Genomic DNA, 22,601 nt, shown 5'->3' with positions numbered 1-22,601 from the left:
AAATCAGAGCACCTTAACACATTAAACAAATATTAAAAGATCTGAAGGCAGAAATAGGCAGCAATGCAATAGTAGTAAGGAACTTCAATACTTCAACTTTCAACAACTGAAAAATCAGTCAGAAAAACAATAAGAAAATATTGGACTTGAACTATACTCTAAACCAAACAGACATAAGAGACATATTCTACTCAACAGAAGCTGAACACATATTCTTCTTCAGCACATCAGCTACATTCTCCAGGATAGATCATATGATAGGTCACAAAACTAGTCTCAACAAATTTAAGATTAAAACCATGAATACAATGATATGAAACTAGAAATTGACAACAGGAAAAGGGCAGAAAATACATAGAAATTAAAAAATACTTGCTGAACAATGGGTAAAAGAAGAAATTAAAATAATAATCAAAAGCTATCTTGACACAAACAAAAAGGAGAAAACAGTGTACCAAAACTTATGGGATACATCAAAAATCTATGAGGGAAGTTTACAGCAATAAAAGACTATGTTAGAAAAAGGAAATATATCAAATAAATAATCTAGCTTAACAATTTACAGAAAACAGAGAAAGAACAAACTAAGCCTAAAATTTAGAAGGAAATAACAACAATCAGAACAGAAATAAATAAAATAGATGCTAGAAAACCAATAAAAAAGGTCAACAAAACTAAGAGCTAGTTTTCTGAAAAGATAAACAAAATTGATAAACCTTTAGCTCAACTAAAAAAATAAATACATAAAAAGGGAGAGAGAGAAGCCCTAAATAAATAAAATTAGTAACAAAAGAGTTGACATTAAAACTGATACAAAGAATCATAAGAAACTATTACCAACAATTATATACCAAAAAATTGGACAACCTAGAAGAAATGGATAAACAACTAGGAACATACAACCTATCAACTGAATCATGAAGAAACAGAAAGTATAAACAGATATACAATCAGTAAGGAGACTGAGTTGGTAATGAAAAACCTCCCAACAAAGAATAGCCCAGTACAAGCTAGCTTCACTAGTGACTGCTACAAAATTTAAAGAATAATACCAATTCTTTTCATTTTAATTTGATTTTTATTTTATGTTGGGGTATAGTTGATTTACAATACTGTGTTAGTTTCAGGTGTACAGCAAAGTGATTCAGTTATAAATATACATATATCTATTCTTTTTGAGATTCCTTTCCCATCAGGTTATTATAGAATATTAAAAAGTTTCCTGTGTTATAGAGTAGCCCTTGTTGATTATCTTTTTTATACCAATCACTAAACTGTTCCCAAATATTGAAGATAAATAAACATTTCCTGGTCATCTTAAGAGGCCAGCATTACTCTGATATCAAAATCAAATAAAGATACTGCAAGAAACAAAATTATAGGCCAATATTCATGGTGAACATAGATGTAAAAATCCTCAACAAAATATTAGCAAACTCAATGCAGGAGAATCTTGAAAGAATCATACCATGAAGTGGGATTCAACCCTAGAGTACAAGGATGGTTCTATATTCACAAATCAAAAATTGTGATATACCACATGAATAGAATGAAGGATAAAAATGATATGATCATCTCAATAGCTGCAGAAAAAGTATTTGACAAAACTTAACAGCCATAAACAAATCAGGAGTAGATGGAATATACCTCAACAATACAAAGGCCATATATGACAACCCCACAGCTAAAATTATACTCAATGTTAAAAATCTAAAAGCGTTTCCTTTAAGATCAGGAACAAAACAAGTATATCCACTTGTCACTTTTATTCAATATAGTAGTGAAATTCCTAGAGCAATTAGGCCAGAAAAGAAATAAGGGTGAGTTCCTGTTGGGGCTCAGTGGGTTAAGAATCCAACTAGTATCCATGAGGATGTGGGTTCAATACCTGGCTTCACTCAAGTGGGTTAAGGATCCGGGGTTGCTGTAAGCTGTCATGTAGATCACAGATGCGGCTTGGATCTTGCCTTGCTATGGTTGTGGCACAGGCCAGCAGCTCCAATTCAGCCTCTAGCTTGGGAACTTCCATATGCTACAGATTCGGCCCTAAAAATACCAAAAAAAGAAAGAAAGAAAGGCAAGAAAAAAAAAAATAAAGGTATCCAAAAAAAAGAAGTAAAAATCTGTATGCAATGATAAAATCTTATACATGAAAAACCATTAAGATCCTACCAAAAACTGCTAGAACTAATAAATGAATTTACTAAAGTTACAGTATACAAAATCAACATGTAAAAATTAGTCATATGTCTATACATTAACAATAAACTCTCTGAAAAAGGATTGAGAAAGCAATCTCATTTATAATAGCATCAAAAACAATAAAATATTTAGGAATAAACTTAACCACAGAGGTAAAAGACCTATAGTGGAAACTACAAGACATTGATGAAAGAAACTAAAGAAAAAACACTTAAATGGAAAGGTACTGCTTGCCCTTGGACTGGAAGAATTACTGTTGTTAAAATATTCATACCACCCAAAGTGATCTACAGATGCAATTCAACTCCAATTAAAATTTCAATGGTATTTTTCAAAGAAATAGAAAAAACAATCCTAAAATTCATATGGTAACACAATATGAAATGGTAAAAGTAACACTGAGAAAGAACAACAAAGCTGGAACCATCACACATACTGGTGTCAAACTACATTACAAAGTTGAAGTAACCAAAACAGTATGGTACCACCATAACCTCAGACACATAGACTAGTGAAACAGAATAAAGAGCCCAGGAAAAAACCCATGCATGTATGACCAACTAATCTTTGAAAATGGCATCAAGAGCATACAATAAGGAATGGATAGTCTCTAAATTGATGTTGGAAAAATGAGAGATCCATATGCAAAACAAAACAAAAAATAGATTCCCATTTTACACCACTTACAAAAATAAACTCAAAATAGATTAAAAACTTAAATGTAGGACCTGCAACTATAAAACTCCTAGAAGAAAGCATAGGTGAAAAGCTCCCTGACATTGCTCTAAGCAATGGTTTGCTTTTTTGTATATATATATGACATCAAAAGCAAAGGCAATAAAACAAAAATAAACAAGTAGAACTACATCAAACTGAAAAGCTCCTTCCTGCATGGTACAGGAAACAACAAAATGGAAAGGCAATCTAAGGAATGAGAAAAAAATTTGCAAACCACATATTTGATAACTAATTAACATCTGAAGTACATAAAGATGTATATAAACCAAAAACCAAAACCAAAAATAATACAATTTAAAAATGGGCAAAAGACTCAAATAGATATTTTTCCAGAGGTGACAAAAACAGCCTATATAATAGGTTCATGAAAAGGTGCTCAATATCACCAATCACTTGGAAAATGCAAATCAAAATCACAATGAGATGTCACCTCAAACCTATTAGGATGTCTATTGTCAAAAGGAGAAGAGATGACGTGTACTGTGTACATGGGGAAAAGGGAACTTCTGTATACTGCTGGTGGGAATGTAAATTTGTATAGCCATTATGGAAGACAATACAGAGGTTCCTTAAAACTTTTAAATAGAACTATCATACAACCCAGTAATCTCACGTCTAGGGATATATCTGAAAGTAATAAAATTAGTAAATTAGTATCTTGAAGAGATATCTGTACTCCTATATTCACTGCAGCATTATTCAAAAGCCAAGATATAAAAACAGCCCAAGTGTCCAGCAACTGATGAATAAAGAAAAGGTGAAACACACACACATGCAGGAATATTATTCAGTCATAACAAAGAAGGTCATATTGTCATCTGTGACAAGATGAATCAAACTAGAAGGCATTTGGCTGTATGATATATGAAATAAGCCAGACAGAGAAAGACAAAATAATATATGATCTCAGTTATATGTAGAATCTTAAAAAAAAAAAAGTTGAACTCACAGAAGCCAAGAGTAGAATGGTATTTGTCCAGAGTTGCAGGGCTAGAGTAAATCAAGAGATATTAACCAAAGGGCACAAACTTTTAGTTAGTAAATGAATAAATTCTGAGAATCTAATATACAGTACGATGACTACATATAATATTGTATGTATACTTAAAATTCACTGAGTAGCTCTTAAGCATTCTCACCCCAAAAATGGGAGAAAAAACAATATAACTATGAGATGATGGATGTGTTAATTTGATTACAGCATTCGACTCACAACATATATGTACATCAAATCATTACACTGTATACTAAATATACACAATTCTGTCAATCATACCTCATTTTTAAAAAGATTAAATAAAGCTACCTAGTGTACAACAGATGCTCACTATTATATATATGTATATATATATATACTCATATATAAAAATAAACATGAATATAAAATATTTTAAAATATACATATTATTTTTAATATGTTCTTTGATGTTAATTCAATACTTTTGGGGGGGTGGGAAGGCACTTTCATAGCATAGCAAAGTTCTCAGGCCAGGAATCTAATCCAAGCCTCAGCTGCAACCTATGTCGAAGTGTCATCAATGCTGGATTCTTGACCCACAGGACCAGGCTGGGAATCAAAACCATGCCACTGCAGAAACAATGTTGGATCCTTAACCCACTGTGCCATAACAGGAACCCTAATTCAGTATTGTGATAACAGATAAAACAACAAAATTCTAATTTTTTAATTTTCTTTATTTCCATTCTGTTAATGGTGATCTAATAGTTTATAGTGGTTTGTTTTAAATCTGTATCAATAAAATAAAGTAATAAAATATTATTTGCTAAGAGGAGATAATATTTTGAGTTTTCAAAATTTTTTTCAAAACTATCATTACCTAAGTAACTATAATTCAAATGGTTTTCTACTTAAATCATTTAAATCCCTAGGACAAAACTTGGCCTACCAGAAATAAACATATACATCATTTTTTCTCCGGAATTCTTGATAAACACATTATATACTCTCCCTAGTGAGATGACATTTCAAGCAAACATAAATCATGATCTTACCTTTAACTGATGGAGCCATAGCACTGAATATGTTAATAAGTGAGTTACATGAAGCAATTTTCAACACTAACAAAAGTCACCTGCAGAATTCTCATATTTATTTTTGCTAAAAGTAGCACCATAATTTAAACATATATTTAATTTCATAAATCAAAAGTATATGCAAGGAGATTCAAGCACTGGTAAAACTCTCAACCAAAAAACTCTAGAGATAATACTCAAATAGTCCTCTCATTTAGATAAGTCACTCTGTGGCCCTAATAATTCAAAGATAATTGTAGACTTTTAAATAAATTAAAAGTTACTGTAAAACTTTAATAAACTCAAAAAGGCATTCTATGCTTTCCCCAAAAGGCATTTTTCTAACCTCCATTACAGAACCAATCTAAAATGATGCGAGATATGAATTCTTTGTAGTACTGTCCTTTAAATCCTGAGATTATTTCTAGTGCTATCTGACCATTAGGAGAAATTTTTTAAAAGAAAATTTGGGGCTCAAATCCCTCAGACAGCCAAAAAGCGCTCAAAGAAGACTTCTGCAGAGGATCAAAAAAATAGCTAGGCCAATTCAGAGTAACAATTCAGAGAGCTGAATACTCCTGTCATTTGATGCAAAAGTTAAAAATCCAAAGCAGATACAATAACAAAAATGTGCCTTTTGGGGAGAGGTAGGTTTTATAAATATAAGTACAGATGCCAACGTAAACATCTGTGATCAGCCTGTTAACCATATATAACAGATATTATCCTCTAGTAATTTCACTGCAACTAATCACATCATATATATTTTTTCACAAAAATTTCTATATTTGCACAATTCTAAGTATATTTTTAACTCCTCAAATATATTTGGGAGACATTCCAGTCCACAAGACTTTGCAGAATTGCAGAATTTATGAGGCTGACATGTCAATACATCTGCATATAGAATTTTACAATGTTGGTTTTATTCAGCAAGCATGTCATAAACAAAATATTTTGGTTTACAATGCCAGGTAGATGAAATCAATTCAAATAAGTGTAACTGTTTTTAAAAAATAAACCCAGAAACATTAGCTCTATAATTCACTTAAAGGGAACATTTTTGAGAAAGCTAAATTCACATATCTTACTGGGTCTCAAGATTCTGATCCCATATACTTCATACCCTCCCTCCAGAGAGTCTAATGTGGAATCAATGGGCACACCACAGATGAAGTATATGTTAGATACTGACTTGCAAATTAAAAGAAATAATCAAGATAAAAAAAGGCTATTCCACTTAGCCAAGATAGAATAATACTTCCATTTTGCTTATTGTTTGTTTGTTATTATTATTTTTTCATTTTTAAATATTGCTAAGAGGTCAAGGGCAAGTATCTTGTAAATGATTTAAGCGTGCTTCTAACCAACCATAATTAGAGTATTAAAGATTAAGACAGACAGCATAGTATAATCAAAGAAGAAAGGATCACGAGGTCATGGGGCCTGCTCATTTACTGAAATATTTTGTATTGATATCTTTTTTTTTTTTTTTTGCCTTTTTAAGGCTGCACCCTCAGCATAATTCCTAGGCTAGGAGTCAAATCAGCTGTAGCTGCCAGCCTATATACCACAGCCACAGCAACATCAGATCCAAGCCCTGTCTGCGACCTGTGCCACAGCTCACAGCAATGCTGGATCCTTAACCCACTGAGCAATGCCAGGTATCAAACCCCCATCCTCATGGATACTAGTTGGGTTTGTTACCATTGAGCCACTACAGGACCTTCAGTCTCCTCATTTCTTACATGAGAAAGATAAAAACATTATCTACCTCACAGCATCTTCACTGGAGAGTATGGAACAAAATGGATCTGAATACAGTTTTAAAAAACTGGAGAGAAATATATGAATTAATTGGGTTATCACCAAGTAATAATTTTGCTGGAGAGACAAGCTGTTCATCATAAAGTGTAATAAATCTGCTTTCCTTATATTTACACCTCTTAATTAAAATATTTTAATTAAATATTCATCTCAGTAAACTGTGTTATTACTGATGTCCTGCCTCTTAACAATTTGGCAGTAAGAATAATTAACATGTTTTATAACCAAGAATGATGACTCATTTCTATTTTTAAAATGTATTCTCATACTTTTAAATCTTGATTTTAATATATTTTGTTCAAGCAATAAAACATACACATGCTTCCAGTTAAGCCTTATGAATAAACATTAGAAGAAGAAAAGATATTTATTAAATATCTTTAGAACATAAACCTCTAAGTTCTAAATCCTTTCTCTTACCTAGTTCATTTGGCACAAACACAATAATATTGTAAAATATTCTTTCGCAATTGTGAATAATAAATTATCATTTTGCTTTCTCTATGCTCACTACCTGAATGAGGGTTTAGATAGAACCAAATAGAGTTACAATATCAAACACAACAATCAAGAGTAAAATACTTTCAACAAACCATACCTAGTAATAAGAACTGCATTATCGTGGTGGGCAATCCCATTTTCTGGAATGGTGTTTCCATCACTTTGGTGGGAGAGAATGGATTTCTGCCATTTACAGAAGCTATCGAGAGACTTGTCTGCATGGTGGTTTATCTCCAAGTTTGGCTGCAATACAACATGCATACCAGAAATGTTCCAAACAAATTACTAAGGTCAGTTGTTAAAAGTTTTGAAGACTACAGTGGGACTATAATTAGAAACAGTAGTTTCTAGGAATAATCTCTTGCCAATTTCTATCTCTGTAGTATCTGATCTAAAATTAATATAATGTATTACTGAACAGTCTTTCTAGTTCCAGCTTTAATGATATATGTGATACTGAGCATACAAAAACAACCCAAACCACTGTTATAAAGTCCACCATCCAAATGTTCTTCTTTATACTGAAACATAGGGCATATATATATATAGCTTTAATGAGACGTAAGAGACGTATTCTTGTAAGTTTTTAAAATTGGCTTAAAACATTAAATGCTTAGAGCTAGAAATCACATTCAACTAGAAGTTCCTAATAGTAATAATAAAAATAGATATATTTTTAATACATAATTCTATAGCCTGTCTGTTAAGAGTGTTAGATTTATAAACTAACTCATTCTTACCTGATCTTCTGTGAGAACAATTAAACGGGCCACTATAATATTCACAACGTTTCCTAGGCTGGAATCACGGTAAAGTTTGGCAACCTGACCTCCAGAAAATAAGAAAAGACACAAAGTCAGACAAAAATCATAAGGCTATTGTTTTATTTTTTTTTGAATGGTAAAACAATTTTTCATTAATTTAACTGCTATGTATATAAAAAGGTATTCTTTTACCCCACATCACTTAGAACTCTACCCTCAAGATGCCTCAGTAAAAGATTTGTTGTACAAGTCTACTTCAAGAAATATATTCTTCTAATTATGAACTACAACATAGTAATTAAGACGGCAGGCTAATCTTAAATAGGATCTAACATGATGCACTCAAAAAATCATAATATATGAAAATGAACCATAAGGTCACCTTTAGATTTATTTTCTATGGAACTGAAACACATATAAATTTTTCTAACTTTCAAAAAGTAAATCCTCAAAATAATTATTTCACAATATAAATCCATGACCTAAGTCAAAAACCACAACAAATTAAGTTAAAATGTTATATAGAGGGATCAAACTTACAATATTCATCACACTCAAAATGTAATGTTCAATGTCTTTGCGGCCATGGTAGCCCACCATCATTTTGTCTGCCACTACTAATGTCTCCACAAACCGCTCAATGCTTACTGATCTCTTCTGTCTCTGGTGCATATGTGTGCCATTAAATGGGATTGAAGAAGGAAAAGCCGATGTGTCATTCAACCACCAAGGTTTGCCATTTCTTATGAGGTCTACAATAAAAATAATTAGTTCAGAGAGGTTCACCAGATAAACCTCTTATCCATAGAGCTTTCACGTAGACATTTCTCATAAATTCTCTATTCAGATTTTTCAAAGTGAGGGAAGGGGATAAGGAAATGCAGTAGTGAAAAAAAGTAAACTCAAAATTTTTCAAAATAATCCTATTATCTAGAAAAAGTTAAACATTAATAATATGCAAGTGTTCATGAAAACAAAATAAATCTAATAGCTTACTTTAACAAAGGAATCTTAAAATAATCACTTCATATTTTTCCAGTGAGTAATTATATCATAAAAAATACCTTTACATTTAGAATAAGTGCTTTTTAAAAATCACTTAAAGTTGTTTAAAAAGCACCTAGAGCATTAACTTTCTAAGCTCCCTAGGATAGTTCTGATAAAGAACATTAATATTGTAAAAATCTATTCCTAAAATGCTTTTGATATTTTATTTTAAAGTTTTTAAAATTATCTTAATTACAGCAATTCTACTGTTCTAAAAATCTCAATTCTAAAAGGGTATAATTATCTTTTTCATATAGTTTTGTGGTCTACAACTATTTATCCTGGCAAAGTACCCAGAGTATTCCTTTTCCAAAACCCAGAGGTAAACGGCACTAGAATGAGAGCGGAAAGACAATGATTCCACATTTTAGCTTGGATTGTAGTTTTATCCTTCGATTTCTAGACATTTGGTCCTTCAGTACAGAGGAAACCTTTTAGTACAATGGCATTTATAAACACTTGCCTCGTTTATATTAATCTTCATTTAATAAACTTGAGCAAGTACAAGTCTTCTGTACACCTCACTTTCATATCCTTATCGTGAGCTGGAAATCTTTCTAACTGCCACTTACTGAAAAATTTAGTGAGGACAAATTGGAGTAACATATATAATCTACTTGACAGAGAGTAGCACTATTCTCACTTTTCCTTTAGATTTTTCCTTTTAAAAATTACTTTGAGGAGTTCCTGTGGTGGCGCAGTGGTTAACGAATCCGACTAGGAACAATGAGGTTGCGGGTTCGGTCCCTGCCCTTGCTCAGTGGGTTAACGATCCGGGGTTGCAGATGCGGCTTGGATCCCGAGTTGCTGTGGCTCTGGCGTAGGCTGGTGGCTACAGCTCCGATTCGACCCCTAGCCTGGGAACCTCCATATGCCACGGGAGCGGCCCAAGAAATAGAAAAAAGACAAAAAAAAAATTACTTTGAGGAGTTCCCATTGTTGCTCAGAGAAAATGAATCTGATTAGCATCCATGATGATGCAGGTTCAATCCCTAGCCTCCCTCAGTGGGTTAAGGATCTGCCATTGCTGTGAGCTGTGGTGTACGTTGCAGACATGGCTCAGATCTGGCGTTGCTGTGGCTGTGGAATAGGCTGGACCCCTAGCCTGGGAACCTCCGTATGCCGCAGGTATGGCCCTAAAAAGAAAAAAATTACTTTGATAGAAGTTATACATTTTAAGAAATAAGAGATGGAAATGGCCACCAGAAGCATTAGTCAAATACTTTTGAAACTCATACAGATTAAATGAGTATCTTTATTCCTAAAGGTCAAGAGAGTCAGAAACATACTACTTCTTATTACAGCCAGTAAGTATTCCCCAATGTCCACTGTGGGAGACAGACTCCTGAAGTGACTCCCATAACATGCTGCCTCCTGATCTCCTCCCTTCAGTATGATCCAGACCTGTGACTTGTTTCCAACAAATAGAAGAAAGAAAAGATGATAATCACATGTATAAAATGACGTAACTATGCTACATAATATTGTACCATCTCACTTACTAGAGTCCTTCCCTTGCTGACTTAGAGGAAGCAACCAACAAGTTTGGTGAACTGAACATAGGAAACAACCAACAAGGTTGGTGAACTGAACATGGTTAGGAACTACAGGTGGCCTCTGGAAGACACCCAGCCAAAACGAAAGCTTTCACTCCTACAACAACATGGAACTGAATGCTGCCAACAACCATGGGAGTGAAGTGGATTCCTCCTGATTAAAGATTCTGAATGAGAACCAGAAATGGATGGGATGTAACCCATCTGTGTACAGACTCTTGGTCCATAGAAAATGTGAGATAATAAAAGTGCACTCTTAAGCCACTGTGTTTGTGGTACATCGTTATGACACAGACAAAATTCTTGCTGCATTAATATAACTCCAATTTCGCTTGCTCAGTCTTCTGTGATAATGAAACCACTTATGTATTCAGATCATGCCTAGTCATCTCTTTTTCTGGCTGGACAGCTTAAATGTCTAAATATGGGACATTATTTTGATCATTTACACTTCTCATTTAATTTCTCCTTATTTTTATTTAAAGTATTGTATAAAGAATTAGACATGATTAGGCAAAATAAATGCTTAACAACAGTGTTTCCATTTAACAGTATTTAGTATGTGGTAGCTACTGTTATTAGTCATCATCTTCATAATTTTCAACTTTTTACTTTTTTAATTATTAATTGCTTGGCTATTCATCCATTAAACACACACACACACTATCTCTGATGGACATTCATAAATGAAAAGATATAATCCTTATACCCAAAAACTTTGTAATCTGATATATACATATAATATACACACATATTGAATGAAGTCTAAAGAGATCTTCAGTTACATTTTAAGGATTAAATAAAAATCTTCACTGCATGGTTAGATCATTACAAAACAGCTGCATTTTATAACTGTCAATTGACTGCTTAAAGTTAAGTTTAATGATCTGAGATTAATACCTTTTTTAGTTTAAAATAGAATACACAACTGACTTGTTTTATTTTCCTTCAAAATATAAATTAATTCTTCAAATGATACTCATAACATGTGCTTTGCTCAGTTTTTGTGGGGTTTTTTGTTTTGTTTTTTTTTTGCTTTTTAGGGCCACACCCAGCAGCATATGGAGGTTCCTAGGCTAGGGGTCTAATCGGAGCTACAGCTGCCAGCCCACGCCACAGCCACAGCAACACCAGATCCGAGCCACATCTGCAACCTACACCACAGCATACACTGAATTCTTAACCTAATGAGCGAGGCCAGGGATACAACCTGCAACCTCATGGTTCCTAGTCAGATTCATTTCCGCTGCGCCATGACAGAAACTCCTGCTTTGCTCAGTTTAATTTTGGATTGAGTATAGAATATTAAGGAAAACATTCCTCCACAAAAATATACAATTAAATAATTTTTCCCCAAAGCAAATATATGGATCTGTTTGTCACATGAAATAAGATCTTGAGTTTTTGATCAATAACAAAATTTTTTAATATAAACAGCCTCTCACTGACCTGCTCTTTTTTCTTTTTTAAAATTTACTATTTTTTATTAAAGGATAGTTGATTTACAATGTTGTGCCAATTTTGGCTGTATAGCAAAGTGACTCAGTCATACATATATATATACATTATTTTTTAATATTATTTTCCATCATGGTCTATTCCAACACATTGGATGTAGTTACCTGTGCTCTACAGTAGGCCCTCATTATTTATCCATTCTAAACGTAATAGTTTGCATTTTATAATCCAAAACAACCAGCCCATCCTACTCCCTCCCTTCAACCCCTTGGCAATCACAACTCTGTTCTCCATGTCTGTGAGTCTGTTTCTGTTTTGTAGATAGATTCGTCTGTGCCATATTTTAGATTCTACATATAAGTGATATCATATGGTATTTGTCTTTCTCCTTCTGACCTATTTCACTTAGTCTGAGAATCTCTAGTTGTATCTATGTTGCTGCAAATTACATTATATCATGTTTTCATGGCTGAGTAGTAGTCCATTGTATATATGTGCCACATGTTCCAAATCCATTCATCTGTCAGTGGACATTTAGGTTGTTTCCATGACTTGGCTGTTGTGATTAGTGCTGCAATGAACATAAGGGTGCATGTATCTTTTTGAATTATAGTTTTGTCCAGATATATACCCAGGAGTAGGATTGCTGAATTTTATGATAGTTCTATTTTTAGTTTCCTGAGGAAGCTTAACACTGTTTTCCACAGTAATTGTAACAATTTACATTCCCACCAATAGCATAGCAACATTCTCTTTTCTCTACACCCTATCCAGCATTTGCTATTTGTAGACTTACTCATGATGGCCATTCTGATAGCTATGAGGTAGTACTTCATTGCAGTTTTGATTTAGATTTCTCTAATACTTAGCAATGTTGATCATCTTTTCATGTGCCTACTGGCAATCCAAATCTCTTGTTTGGAGAAATATCTATTTAGGTCTTCTGCCCATTTTTTTAATTGGGTTGTTTCAATTTTTTTTTTTCCTGTTGAGTTGTTTGTATATTTTGGAGATTAAGCTCCTGTTGGTTCCATCATTTGCAACTATTTTCTACCATTCCATAGGTTGTCTTTTTGATTTTGTTTGTTTGTTTTATGGTTTCCTTTGCTGTGGCAAAAGCTTTTACGTCTGATTAGGTCCCATTGGTTTATTTTTGTTTTCATTTCTATTGCCTTGGGAGCCTGACCTAATAAAACATTTGTATGGTTGATGTCAGAGAATGTTTTGCCCACATTCTCTTCTAGGAGTTTTAAGGTGTCATATCTTATGTTTAAGTCTTTGAGCCATTTTGCATTAATTTTTGTGCATGGTGTGAGGATGCGCTCTAGTGGCATTGATTTACATGCAGCTGTCCAGTTTTCCCAGCATCACTTGCTAAAGAGATCGTCTTTTTTCCCAATTTATATTCTTGCCTCCTTTGTCAATGATTAATTGACTTTAGGTGTATGGGTTTATTTGGGGGCTCTCTCTTCTGTTCCATTGATCCATATGTCTGTTTTTGTACCAATACCACACTATTGACTACTGTAGCTCCGTAATATTTTCTGAAGTCTGGGAATTATGCTTCATATTTATTTGTTTGATTTCCTCAGGATTACTTTGGCAATTCTTTTATAGTTCCATATGAATTTTTGGATTATTTGTTCTAGTTGAGTGAAAAACATCATGGGTAATTTGATAGGAATCACATTAAATCTATAGATTGCTTTGGGTAGTATAGGCATTTTAACAATATTAATTCTTCCAATCCAGGATCATGGAATAACTTTCCATTTCTTTGAATCCTCTTAAATTTCCATGATTAATGTTTTATAGTTCTCAGCATATAAATCTTTCACCTCCTTGGTCAGGTTTTTTTTTTTTTTTGGTATGATTTTAAAAGGTATTATTTTCTTATATTCCTTTTCTAATATTTCACTTTTAGTATACAGAAATGTGAACAATTTCTGAATGTTAAACTTGTATCTTGCTACTTTGCTGAATTCATTGATTAGTTTGAGTAGTTTTTGTGTGGCCGCCTTGGGGTTTTCTATATATAGTATCAGGTCATCCGCATATAGTGACAATTTTACCTCTTCTCTTCCAATTTGGATACCTTTCATTTATTCTTCTTTTGTCAGATTGTTGTGACTAGGAATACCAATACTATGTTGAATAGAAGTGGTGACAGTGGAGATCCTTGTCTTGTTCCAGATTTTAGCAGGAGGGCTTTCAGCTTTTCTCTGCTGAGTATTATATTGGCTGTGGATTTGTCATAAATGGCTTATCATTATGTTGAGATATATTCTCTTCATATTCACTTTCATAAGAATTTTTATCATGAATGGATGTTGGATTTTATCAAATGCTTTTTCTGCATATATTGAGATGACCATGTGGTTTTTGATATTTCTTTTGTTAAGGTGCTATATTACATTGATTGATTTGCATATGTTGAACCATCCCTGTGAGCTTGGGATGAATCCCACTTGGTCATGGTATATGATCTTATTTATCCATGCATGTATTTCGTTGAGAATATCTGTCTATATTCATCAATGATACCAGCCTATAATTTTCTTTTTTGGTGGGGTCTTTGGTTTTGGTATTAGTGTGGTGGTAGCTTCATAGACTATCTTTGAAGTGTTCCTTCTTCACTTTTTAGGAAGAATTTAAGAAGGACTGATATAAGTTCTTTGCATGTTTGGTAGAATTTACCTGTGAAGTCATCTGGTTCTGGACTTTTGTTCATGGGGATTTTTTTTATTACATATTCAATTTCCTTTCTACTGATTGGCCTGTAAAAATTATCTATTTCTTTTTGACTCAATTTGGATGGGCTATATGTTTCTGGAAAGTTGTCCATTTATTCTAGGTTTTCAAATTTGTTGGCATGTAATTGTTTGTAGAATCCTCTTATGGTTTTTTTGTATTTCTGCAGTATCTGTTGAGATTTCTCCATTTCCATTTTTTATTTTGTTTGTTTTGCTTCTCTCTTATTTTCTTATTGGTGAGCCTGGCCAGAGGTTTGTCAATTTTGCTTATGCTTTGAAGGAACCAACTCTTGGTTTTATTGACTTTTTTCCTATTATTTGTTAATGTCTACTTTATTGATTTCCTCTCGGATCTTTATGATTTCCTCTCTTCTGCTGACTTTAGATTTTTTTTCTTCTTTTTCTAATTATTTTAGATGGTAGGTAGGTTGTTGATTTGAGATTTTTCTTGTTTTTTGAAGAAGACCTATATTGCTATAAACTTCCCTCTAAGAACTGCTTTTGCAGCACCCCATAGATTTTGTATGGTTGTGTTTTCATTGTCATTTATCTCAAGGTATTTTCTAATTTCCCTTTTGATTTCCTCATTGACCCACTGGTTTTTTAGTAGCATATTGTTTAATCTCAATGCAGTTGGCTTTTCTCATTTCTTTTCCCATCATTACTTTCTAATTTCATGCCCTTTTAGTCAAAGAAGATACTTGAATAATTTCTATGCTTAAATTTGTTAAGGACCTGCTTTATCTTTCATTCTTCACTGCTTTTTTTTTTTTTTTTTTGCTTTTTAGCGCCATACACGCAGTATATGATGGTTCCTAGGCTACAGATCAAATAGCAGCTATAGCTGCTTGCCTATACCACAGACATAGCAATGCAGGATCAGAGCCACATATACAACCTACACCACAGCTCACAGCAATGACAGATACTTAACCCACTGAGTGAGGCCAGGGATTGAACCTGCAACCACATGGTTCCTAGTCAGATTCATTCCCGCTGTGCCACAACAGGAACTCCACTACTCATTACTTCTTGCAGTTGGCCATGCATTTATTTGTTTGTTTAAATGCTTATTTAGTTAACTGTCTCTCCTCATTAGAATATAAGATCCTTGGGAGTAAGGACTTTTCTTATTTTTTTATTGCTCAGTATCTAGTAAAGTCTTAAGTATACATGTTAAATGATAAATGAGTATTTATTTAATAAATACATAAGTAGACAATGAAGTTAAAGAGACAACAATATCTAAAAAAATCCTTCAGAAAGTGGGCACAGAGGGAACCTACCTCAACATAATAAAGACCACATATGACAAACCCACAGCTAACATCATTCTCAATGGTGAAAAGTTCAAAGAATTTCCGCTGAGATCAGGAACAAGAGGATGTCCACTCTCACCACTAGTATTCAATATACTTTTGGAAGTCCTAGCCACAGCAAGCAGAGAAGTAAAAGAGATAAAAAGAAACCAAATTGGAAAGGAAGAAGTAAAACTATCACTATTTGCAGATGACATGATGCTATATCTAGAGAATCCTAAAGACTCTACCAGAAAACTGTTAGAGCTCATCCATGAATTTTGGTAAAGTTGCAAGATACAAAATGAATACACAGAAATCGATGGCATTTCTTTATACTAACCACGAAAGATCAGAAAGAAAATTAGGGAAGCAATCCGTTTACCATCACATCCAAAAGAATAAAATACCTAGGAGTAAGCCTATCTAAAGAGACAAAAGACCTGTACTCTGAAAACTATAAGACACTGACAAAAGACATCAAAATGACACAAATAGATGGAAAGACATACTATGCTCTTGAATTGGAAGAGTGAATATTATCAAAATGACTATACTACCTACAGATTCAATGCAATCCCTATCAAATTACCAAAGATCCTTTTCACAGCTACAGTCATCAAAACAGTTTGGTACTGGCACAAAGACAGAAATATAGATCAGTGGAAGAGGATAGAAAGCCCAGAATTAAACCCACACACCTACAGCCAACTCATCTATGACAAAGGAGGCAAGAATATATAATGGAGAAAGGACAGCTTGTTCAATAAGTGGTGCTGGGAAAACTGGACAGCCATACACAAAAATAAACTCAAAATGGAGTAAAGACCTAGATATAAGACCAGACACTATCAAACTCTTAGAGGAAAACATAGGCCAAACACTTTCTAACATAAATGACAGCAACATCTTCTCAGATCCACCTCTTAGAGTACTGACAGTAAAAACAAAAATAAACAAATGGGACCTAATCACACTTAAAAGTTTCTGCACAGCAAAGGAAACCCTAAACAAAGCGAAAAGACAACCCACAGAATGGGAGAAAACCTTTGCAAATGAACCAACTGACAAGGGATTAATCTCCGAAATTTATAAACACCTTCTGCAGCTCCATACCAAAAAAACAAACAACCCCATCAAAACATGGGCAGAAGATCTAAACAGACAATTCTCCAAAAAAAGACATACAGATGGCCAAAAAACACATGAAAAGATGTTCAACATCACTAAGTATTAGAGAAATGTAAATCAAAACTACAATGAGCCATTTTATACCAGCCAGAATAGCCATCATCAAAAAGTCCTTAAACAATTAATGCTGGAGAGGGTGTGGAGAAAAGGGAATCCTCTTACACTATTGGTGGGAATGCAAACTGGTACAACCACTGTGGAAAACAGTATGGAGATTCCTCAGAAAACTAAAAATAGAACTACCATTTGTTCCAGGAACCCCACTCCCGGGCATCTATCCAGAGAAAACCATGACTCGAAAAGAGACATGTACTCCAATGTTCATTGCAGCGCTACTTGCAATAGCCAAGACAAGGAAACAACCTAAATGTCCATCGACAGAGGAGTGAATAAAGAAGATGTGGTACATAAAACACATTGGAATATACTCAGCTATTAAAGGGAAAGAAATAATGGCATTTTTAGCAACATGAATGGACCTAGAAATTATCATGCTAAGTGAAGTCAGTCAGACAGTGAGACACTAACATCAAACGCTATCACTCACATGTGGAGTCTAAAAAAAGGACACAATGAACTCCTTTGCATAACAGATACTGACTCACAGACTTTGAAAAATTTATAGTTTCCAAATGAGACAGGTTGGAGGCTGGGGGGATGCACTGAAGGTTTGGGATGGAAATGCTGTAAAATCTGGTTGTGATGACTGTTGTACACCTATAAATGTAATAAAGTTCATTAAGTAATTAAAAAAGAGAGAGACAACAATATTTATGTGAGTGGACCATAAGAATATTCAGTTATCTTTGAGTGGTGGTATGAGAGCAACTTTTTATTTTATATTCTCTAAAATTTCTACAAAGAACAGATATAACTTACATTAAAAATTTTAATTGATAGCTTAAATTTAATTAAAGTGGGAAAATTCATATCTGAGTGTGAGATAAATATACCCATTGTCAAAAGGCTGGTTTTGTTTTGTTTTGTTCTATATCATTTAAGCCATACCCATGGCATATGGAAACTCTCCGGCCAAAGACTGAATTCAAGTTGCAGCTGTGATCTGAGCCCCTGCAGTGGAATTCTTAACCCACTGCGCCATAGTGGGAACTCCCAAAAGGATTTTTATATCTTATATTTTGATTTAACTCGAGTTCCTGATAACAGGTTAACTGGCAATGTGCCAGTAAATGCACATCACACTTGAACTAGGTGTGTTGAAATAGGATCACAATTAGGATCAGTAGTTCTTAAGCAGACATTTCCCAAATTTATTAAACATAAAATGCTTTTTTCCCAATTGCATTCCCATGGAACTTAGGTAACCACTACTATATTCACACTATTAGTAAGCTAGTCAAAGTCTGCAAGCCAGAATTAGGGAACAGACTTGACCAAAGACAGAAAAGGATAAACCCAGAGCCAGAAAGACAAAATAGTCTATGCAAGAGATAATGAAGGTCTGAACTAAATGCACTGGTGTTAGAAGTAGTAGAAATGGCTAGTGGAATGGAACACATTAAAAGCAAGGGGGACCATTTAGGAAACAGTCTCAGTAATCCAAGGGGAGAGATTGTAGAATATGAAAATCTTCCCCCAAAAGGCAGAATTTTATGATGGCAATTACAGTAGATTTGGAGAACTTCCTGATTTATGCCTATGCCATTGAAAAATAAGAATGTGCCTGGTAAATACCAGTTAATAATGAAATAGGCACTTCAAAAGAGGATAATCTGAATATCAAATGGTTAAGAGATACTTTTCAGAATAAGACAAAATCTTTAAGTATTTTTGCAAAAGATGATCTTTACAATCATGATATGAAGCATGCCATGTGATGCAAAAATTATATCACAACAAACTAAATATCTGAATCCTAGCTTTTAAAGAATTTATAGTAAGTTGTACTTATGGCAACTTACTATAAGTTAAACTATTTACATAATGTTTAGTTTCACTGTTCAATCCAAAGACAAATCAAATATTTTTTCTTCACTACTTTACTATGAAATTGTATTTCATGTCTCATGTGAGTCACTTTAAAGTGACCTTTTTCTAGTACCAATTATTCTCAACCAACAAGGACCTCCCATGATTAAAAGCTTCAGAGATTACTGAAGAGACTATGGAGAATGAGGACAGTCAGCTTAGGAAAAGAACTCCAAAGAACTCTTACACCTGAAGCAGAAGAAAAAGACCTTATGAAGAACACAGAGAAGAAGCAAGACAGCGATGCATTCACCAATTCACAAGGCAACCCATTCCATTTTAACAAATCCACATGTTGAACCCATTCTATTTTTTACTAAATTTACTTGTTGGTTAACTCTTCTTTGTAGTAAGCTGAAATCTGCCTCTGAAATAGTCTTCTCCTAGTTCCAGCTACTAGAACTACATAGACTAAATCTAATCTTTAATACACACACACACACACACACACATACACACACACACACACATACACACACACACACACACACACACACAGTGGCCCTTTAAATGCTAAAAACAGTCATCCCAATAATAATGATAGCTACAACTGGATTGAGCGACTTAAGTGTGCTGAGAGGAGTATCAGAGAGGTTGGGTAATCTGTCCACAAGTACACTGAAGCCCACGTTCTTTCTACCATGCTTTGCTCTATCCTCTATTTCTCTAAGCTTTCTAATCTTTACACTAAACAGCCTCCAAACTCCTTACATTTAGTTTTTCTCATTTCTATTTTAGTCTCCATACGGCTGCCCAGAATAATCTTTCTAAAACATAAGTCTGATCAATGTGATTTCTACTGTGTGAAAACTTTCAGTGGGATTCCAGTACACTTAAGATAAACAAAGTCCTTGACATGGCTTATAAGCGCTTTGTGACTGAGCCACATCTTATCTCTCCAGCTTTACCTCTCACAGCCTCTTCCCTCCAACCACTATGAATCTCACTCCTATCTCTCTAATCCATATTCTAATGCCCAGTTACATGAACTGTTAGTTCCTGGAATGTGACATTCTCTTTTCTAATTTAGTACCTTTATAAACGTTATTTCCTTTATCTGGAGCGTTCTACTCACTACTCTCTCAGTTTAGAAGTCACCTCCTCCACGAAGCCTTCTTTGACCACTGATGTGTAGGTTTGTTGTGTCTATTATGTATTTCTATAGTATTCTAACTGACATTAGCTTCAAATACTACCTTTAAGATACTTCAAGTCTTATTCAAGCATTTAGATTCCTACCACTAGCATAAAAATATCAGGTAAACCAAATAGCACAGATTACTATGGAACGCCTATGCATGAAAACTGTATTACGGATAAAATAAGGTTTCCCCTTCAAAGAACAATTTATCAAATTTTACACAAACTTGTATTTTTAGGATTTCTTAAAGAGCTTCCATAATTGACTTAAAACTACTGATAGATGACATCTTTTAAGAGGACTCTGGACATTAGCACTCTAATTACTCAAATTCCTATTTACTTTTATTATTAATCTTATCATATTTACCAGAAGAAAGAGAGTGGCAGTACAATACTAAACTAAAAGCCACATACTTGGAGCTCCTGCTGTGGTGCAGGTTCAATCCCTGGCCTGGCACAGTGGGTTAAAGGATTCAGCACTGTCACAGCTGCAGTGTGGGTCACAACTGTATATAGGATCTGATCCCTGACCGAGGAACTCCATATACTGAAGGTGGCAAAAAAAGAAAAAATAAAATAAAAGCCACACACTCACCTGAAACTCCACAATGAGAGTGATCATACAAATGCCGTTGTTGAAGGGTAGACTTTTTATAAATAACGTGAGGATGGCCATTTTCATAACTAAAATATTTGGAATCCTCTGTGGTATTCTTTAATGGTTCAATAAAATATTCTTCATCTTCTGTAGCAATAACACCATGCTAAAAGAAAAAGAAACAAAGAATTTACCAAGAAGAACCATTTTAAATATTAATTACCATTATATCAGGAGTCAAAAATAAATTGATACCACTTCAAAAAAGGAGGTTAAAGCAAACGTTAATAGAAATTTTAATTATCTATATTCAGCAAAACATTATATAAATTTTCCTGTACTTTAAAAGGATGTTTAGATACCACTATATGTTATGCCCTGTACTACACATGACACTTACATTATTTCCCAATCTTCCCAATAACTCTGTGAGATAGAAGAGGCCCCTGTTTATGTTCACTAAGACTCGTTTCCTTTCCAAATTGTGCACATGACTTAAATGAATCCTGTGTGTTTAGGCATAGTTGTAACTGAATTTTGCCCAATAGAAAAAGGGAAGGCTATATAAATCTGCCCAGGCCCTGAGAACATCCCAAGTGGAATTTCTAGTCTCTCTGCAAAAAGACCAAGGGGAGGTGGAAGCCAAAAGAGAAAGAACCTGGGTCTTTGAGTGACATCTAATCTAAACACTGATTTAAGGGAGAAATAAACTTCTACTGCAATAAACTTCTTACATTTAAAGGTTTATGTTATACCAATTAATACATCCTTAATTCATATACATTCTAATATAGTCTCATTTTGTAAATGAAGTAATAGGCTTAGAGCTTAGGAGGTAAGTGAAGGAACTGTTATTCACACAAAGCTCTGCTCTTTTTCCACAGTATTATATTGCCTTATACCTATTTACTTAGCCAAGTCCAACTTAGCTCCGTCATACCTCCTCTTTAAAACTTTTTCAAGCCCAACTGGAGTAGCATCATCCTCCTCTGACCTTCTACAGAACTTATTATTGGTATCATTTATTTATAATTAATTCTGTACTGCTTTGCTACATCTCATATTTAAATTTGTTATAACCTTTCAATTACATGTTTTATTTTCCCAACCATAGTATTTGCTCTCTTAAAGTAAAAGGGTTATGTCCCATATTTTTTTGTATTAGTTACAGCCAAAGAAAGTGTCTCATGTGTAGTATATACAACAAATAAAATTTGCTTACTAAAAGAAATGAGATATTAAGTTATCTGCATCAGAAATAAGATTTTCCATCCTTGTTTAATAGTGTTTTCCTAAGAATGGCACATGTGAGGACTGCTCTTAATCCAACTAATTTACCCTTTAACAGGATAAAACAGAAACTCTCTGGGTGTATTTCCTCAGCTAGAAAAATGAAAGGGTTGATGTAAATTAGTGGTTTTAAAACAGCACTCTAGGGAGCCCTAAGGGTTCCATGGAAGTGCCCTCAGGGGATTGCCCCAGACAACAAAGGGAGACCTACA

The 22,601-nt window shown here is 33.9% G+C and overlaps 1 protein-coding gene across 2 annotated transcripts in view; it reads right to left on the bottom strand.

Moving 5' to 3' along the window:
- Positions 1 to 22,601, bottom strand: part of ADAMTS6 (ADAM metallopeptidase with thrombospondin type 1 motif 6) — a 322,344-nt gene that overhangs the window by 279,094 nt on the left and 20,649 nt on the right. For both annotated transcript variants that reach the window (XM_047752832.1, XM_047752915.1), the window contains exons 4-7: positions 21,097 to 21,265; positions 8,607 to 8,818; positions 8,043 to 8,126; positions 7,400 to 7,545 (exon numbers count right to left, since the gene is read on the bottom strand). In XM_047752832.1, coding sequence (XP_047608788.1) covers positions 7,400 to 7,545; positions 8,043 to 8,126; positions 8,607 to 8,818; positions 21,097 to 21,265 — 611 coding nt within the window. The remainder of the gene's footprint in view (positions 1 to 7,399; positions 7,546 to 8,042; positions 8,127 to 8,606; positions 8,819 to 21,096; positions 21,266 to 22,601) is intronic.

Source organism: Phacochoerus africanus, chromosome 1 (assembly GCF_016906955.1).
Source record: "Phacochoerus africanus isolate WHEZ1 chromosome 1, ROS_Pafr_v1, whole genome shotgun sequence".
In the NCBI taxonomy this organism is placed as follows: domain Eukaryota; kingdom Metazoa; phylum Chordata; class Mammalia; order Artiodactyla; family Suidae; genus Phacochoerus; species Phacochoerus africanus.
Note: the sequence above shows the minus strand (reverse complement) of the source record. Positions and strands in the feature narration are given on the sequence as shown.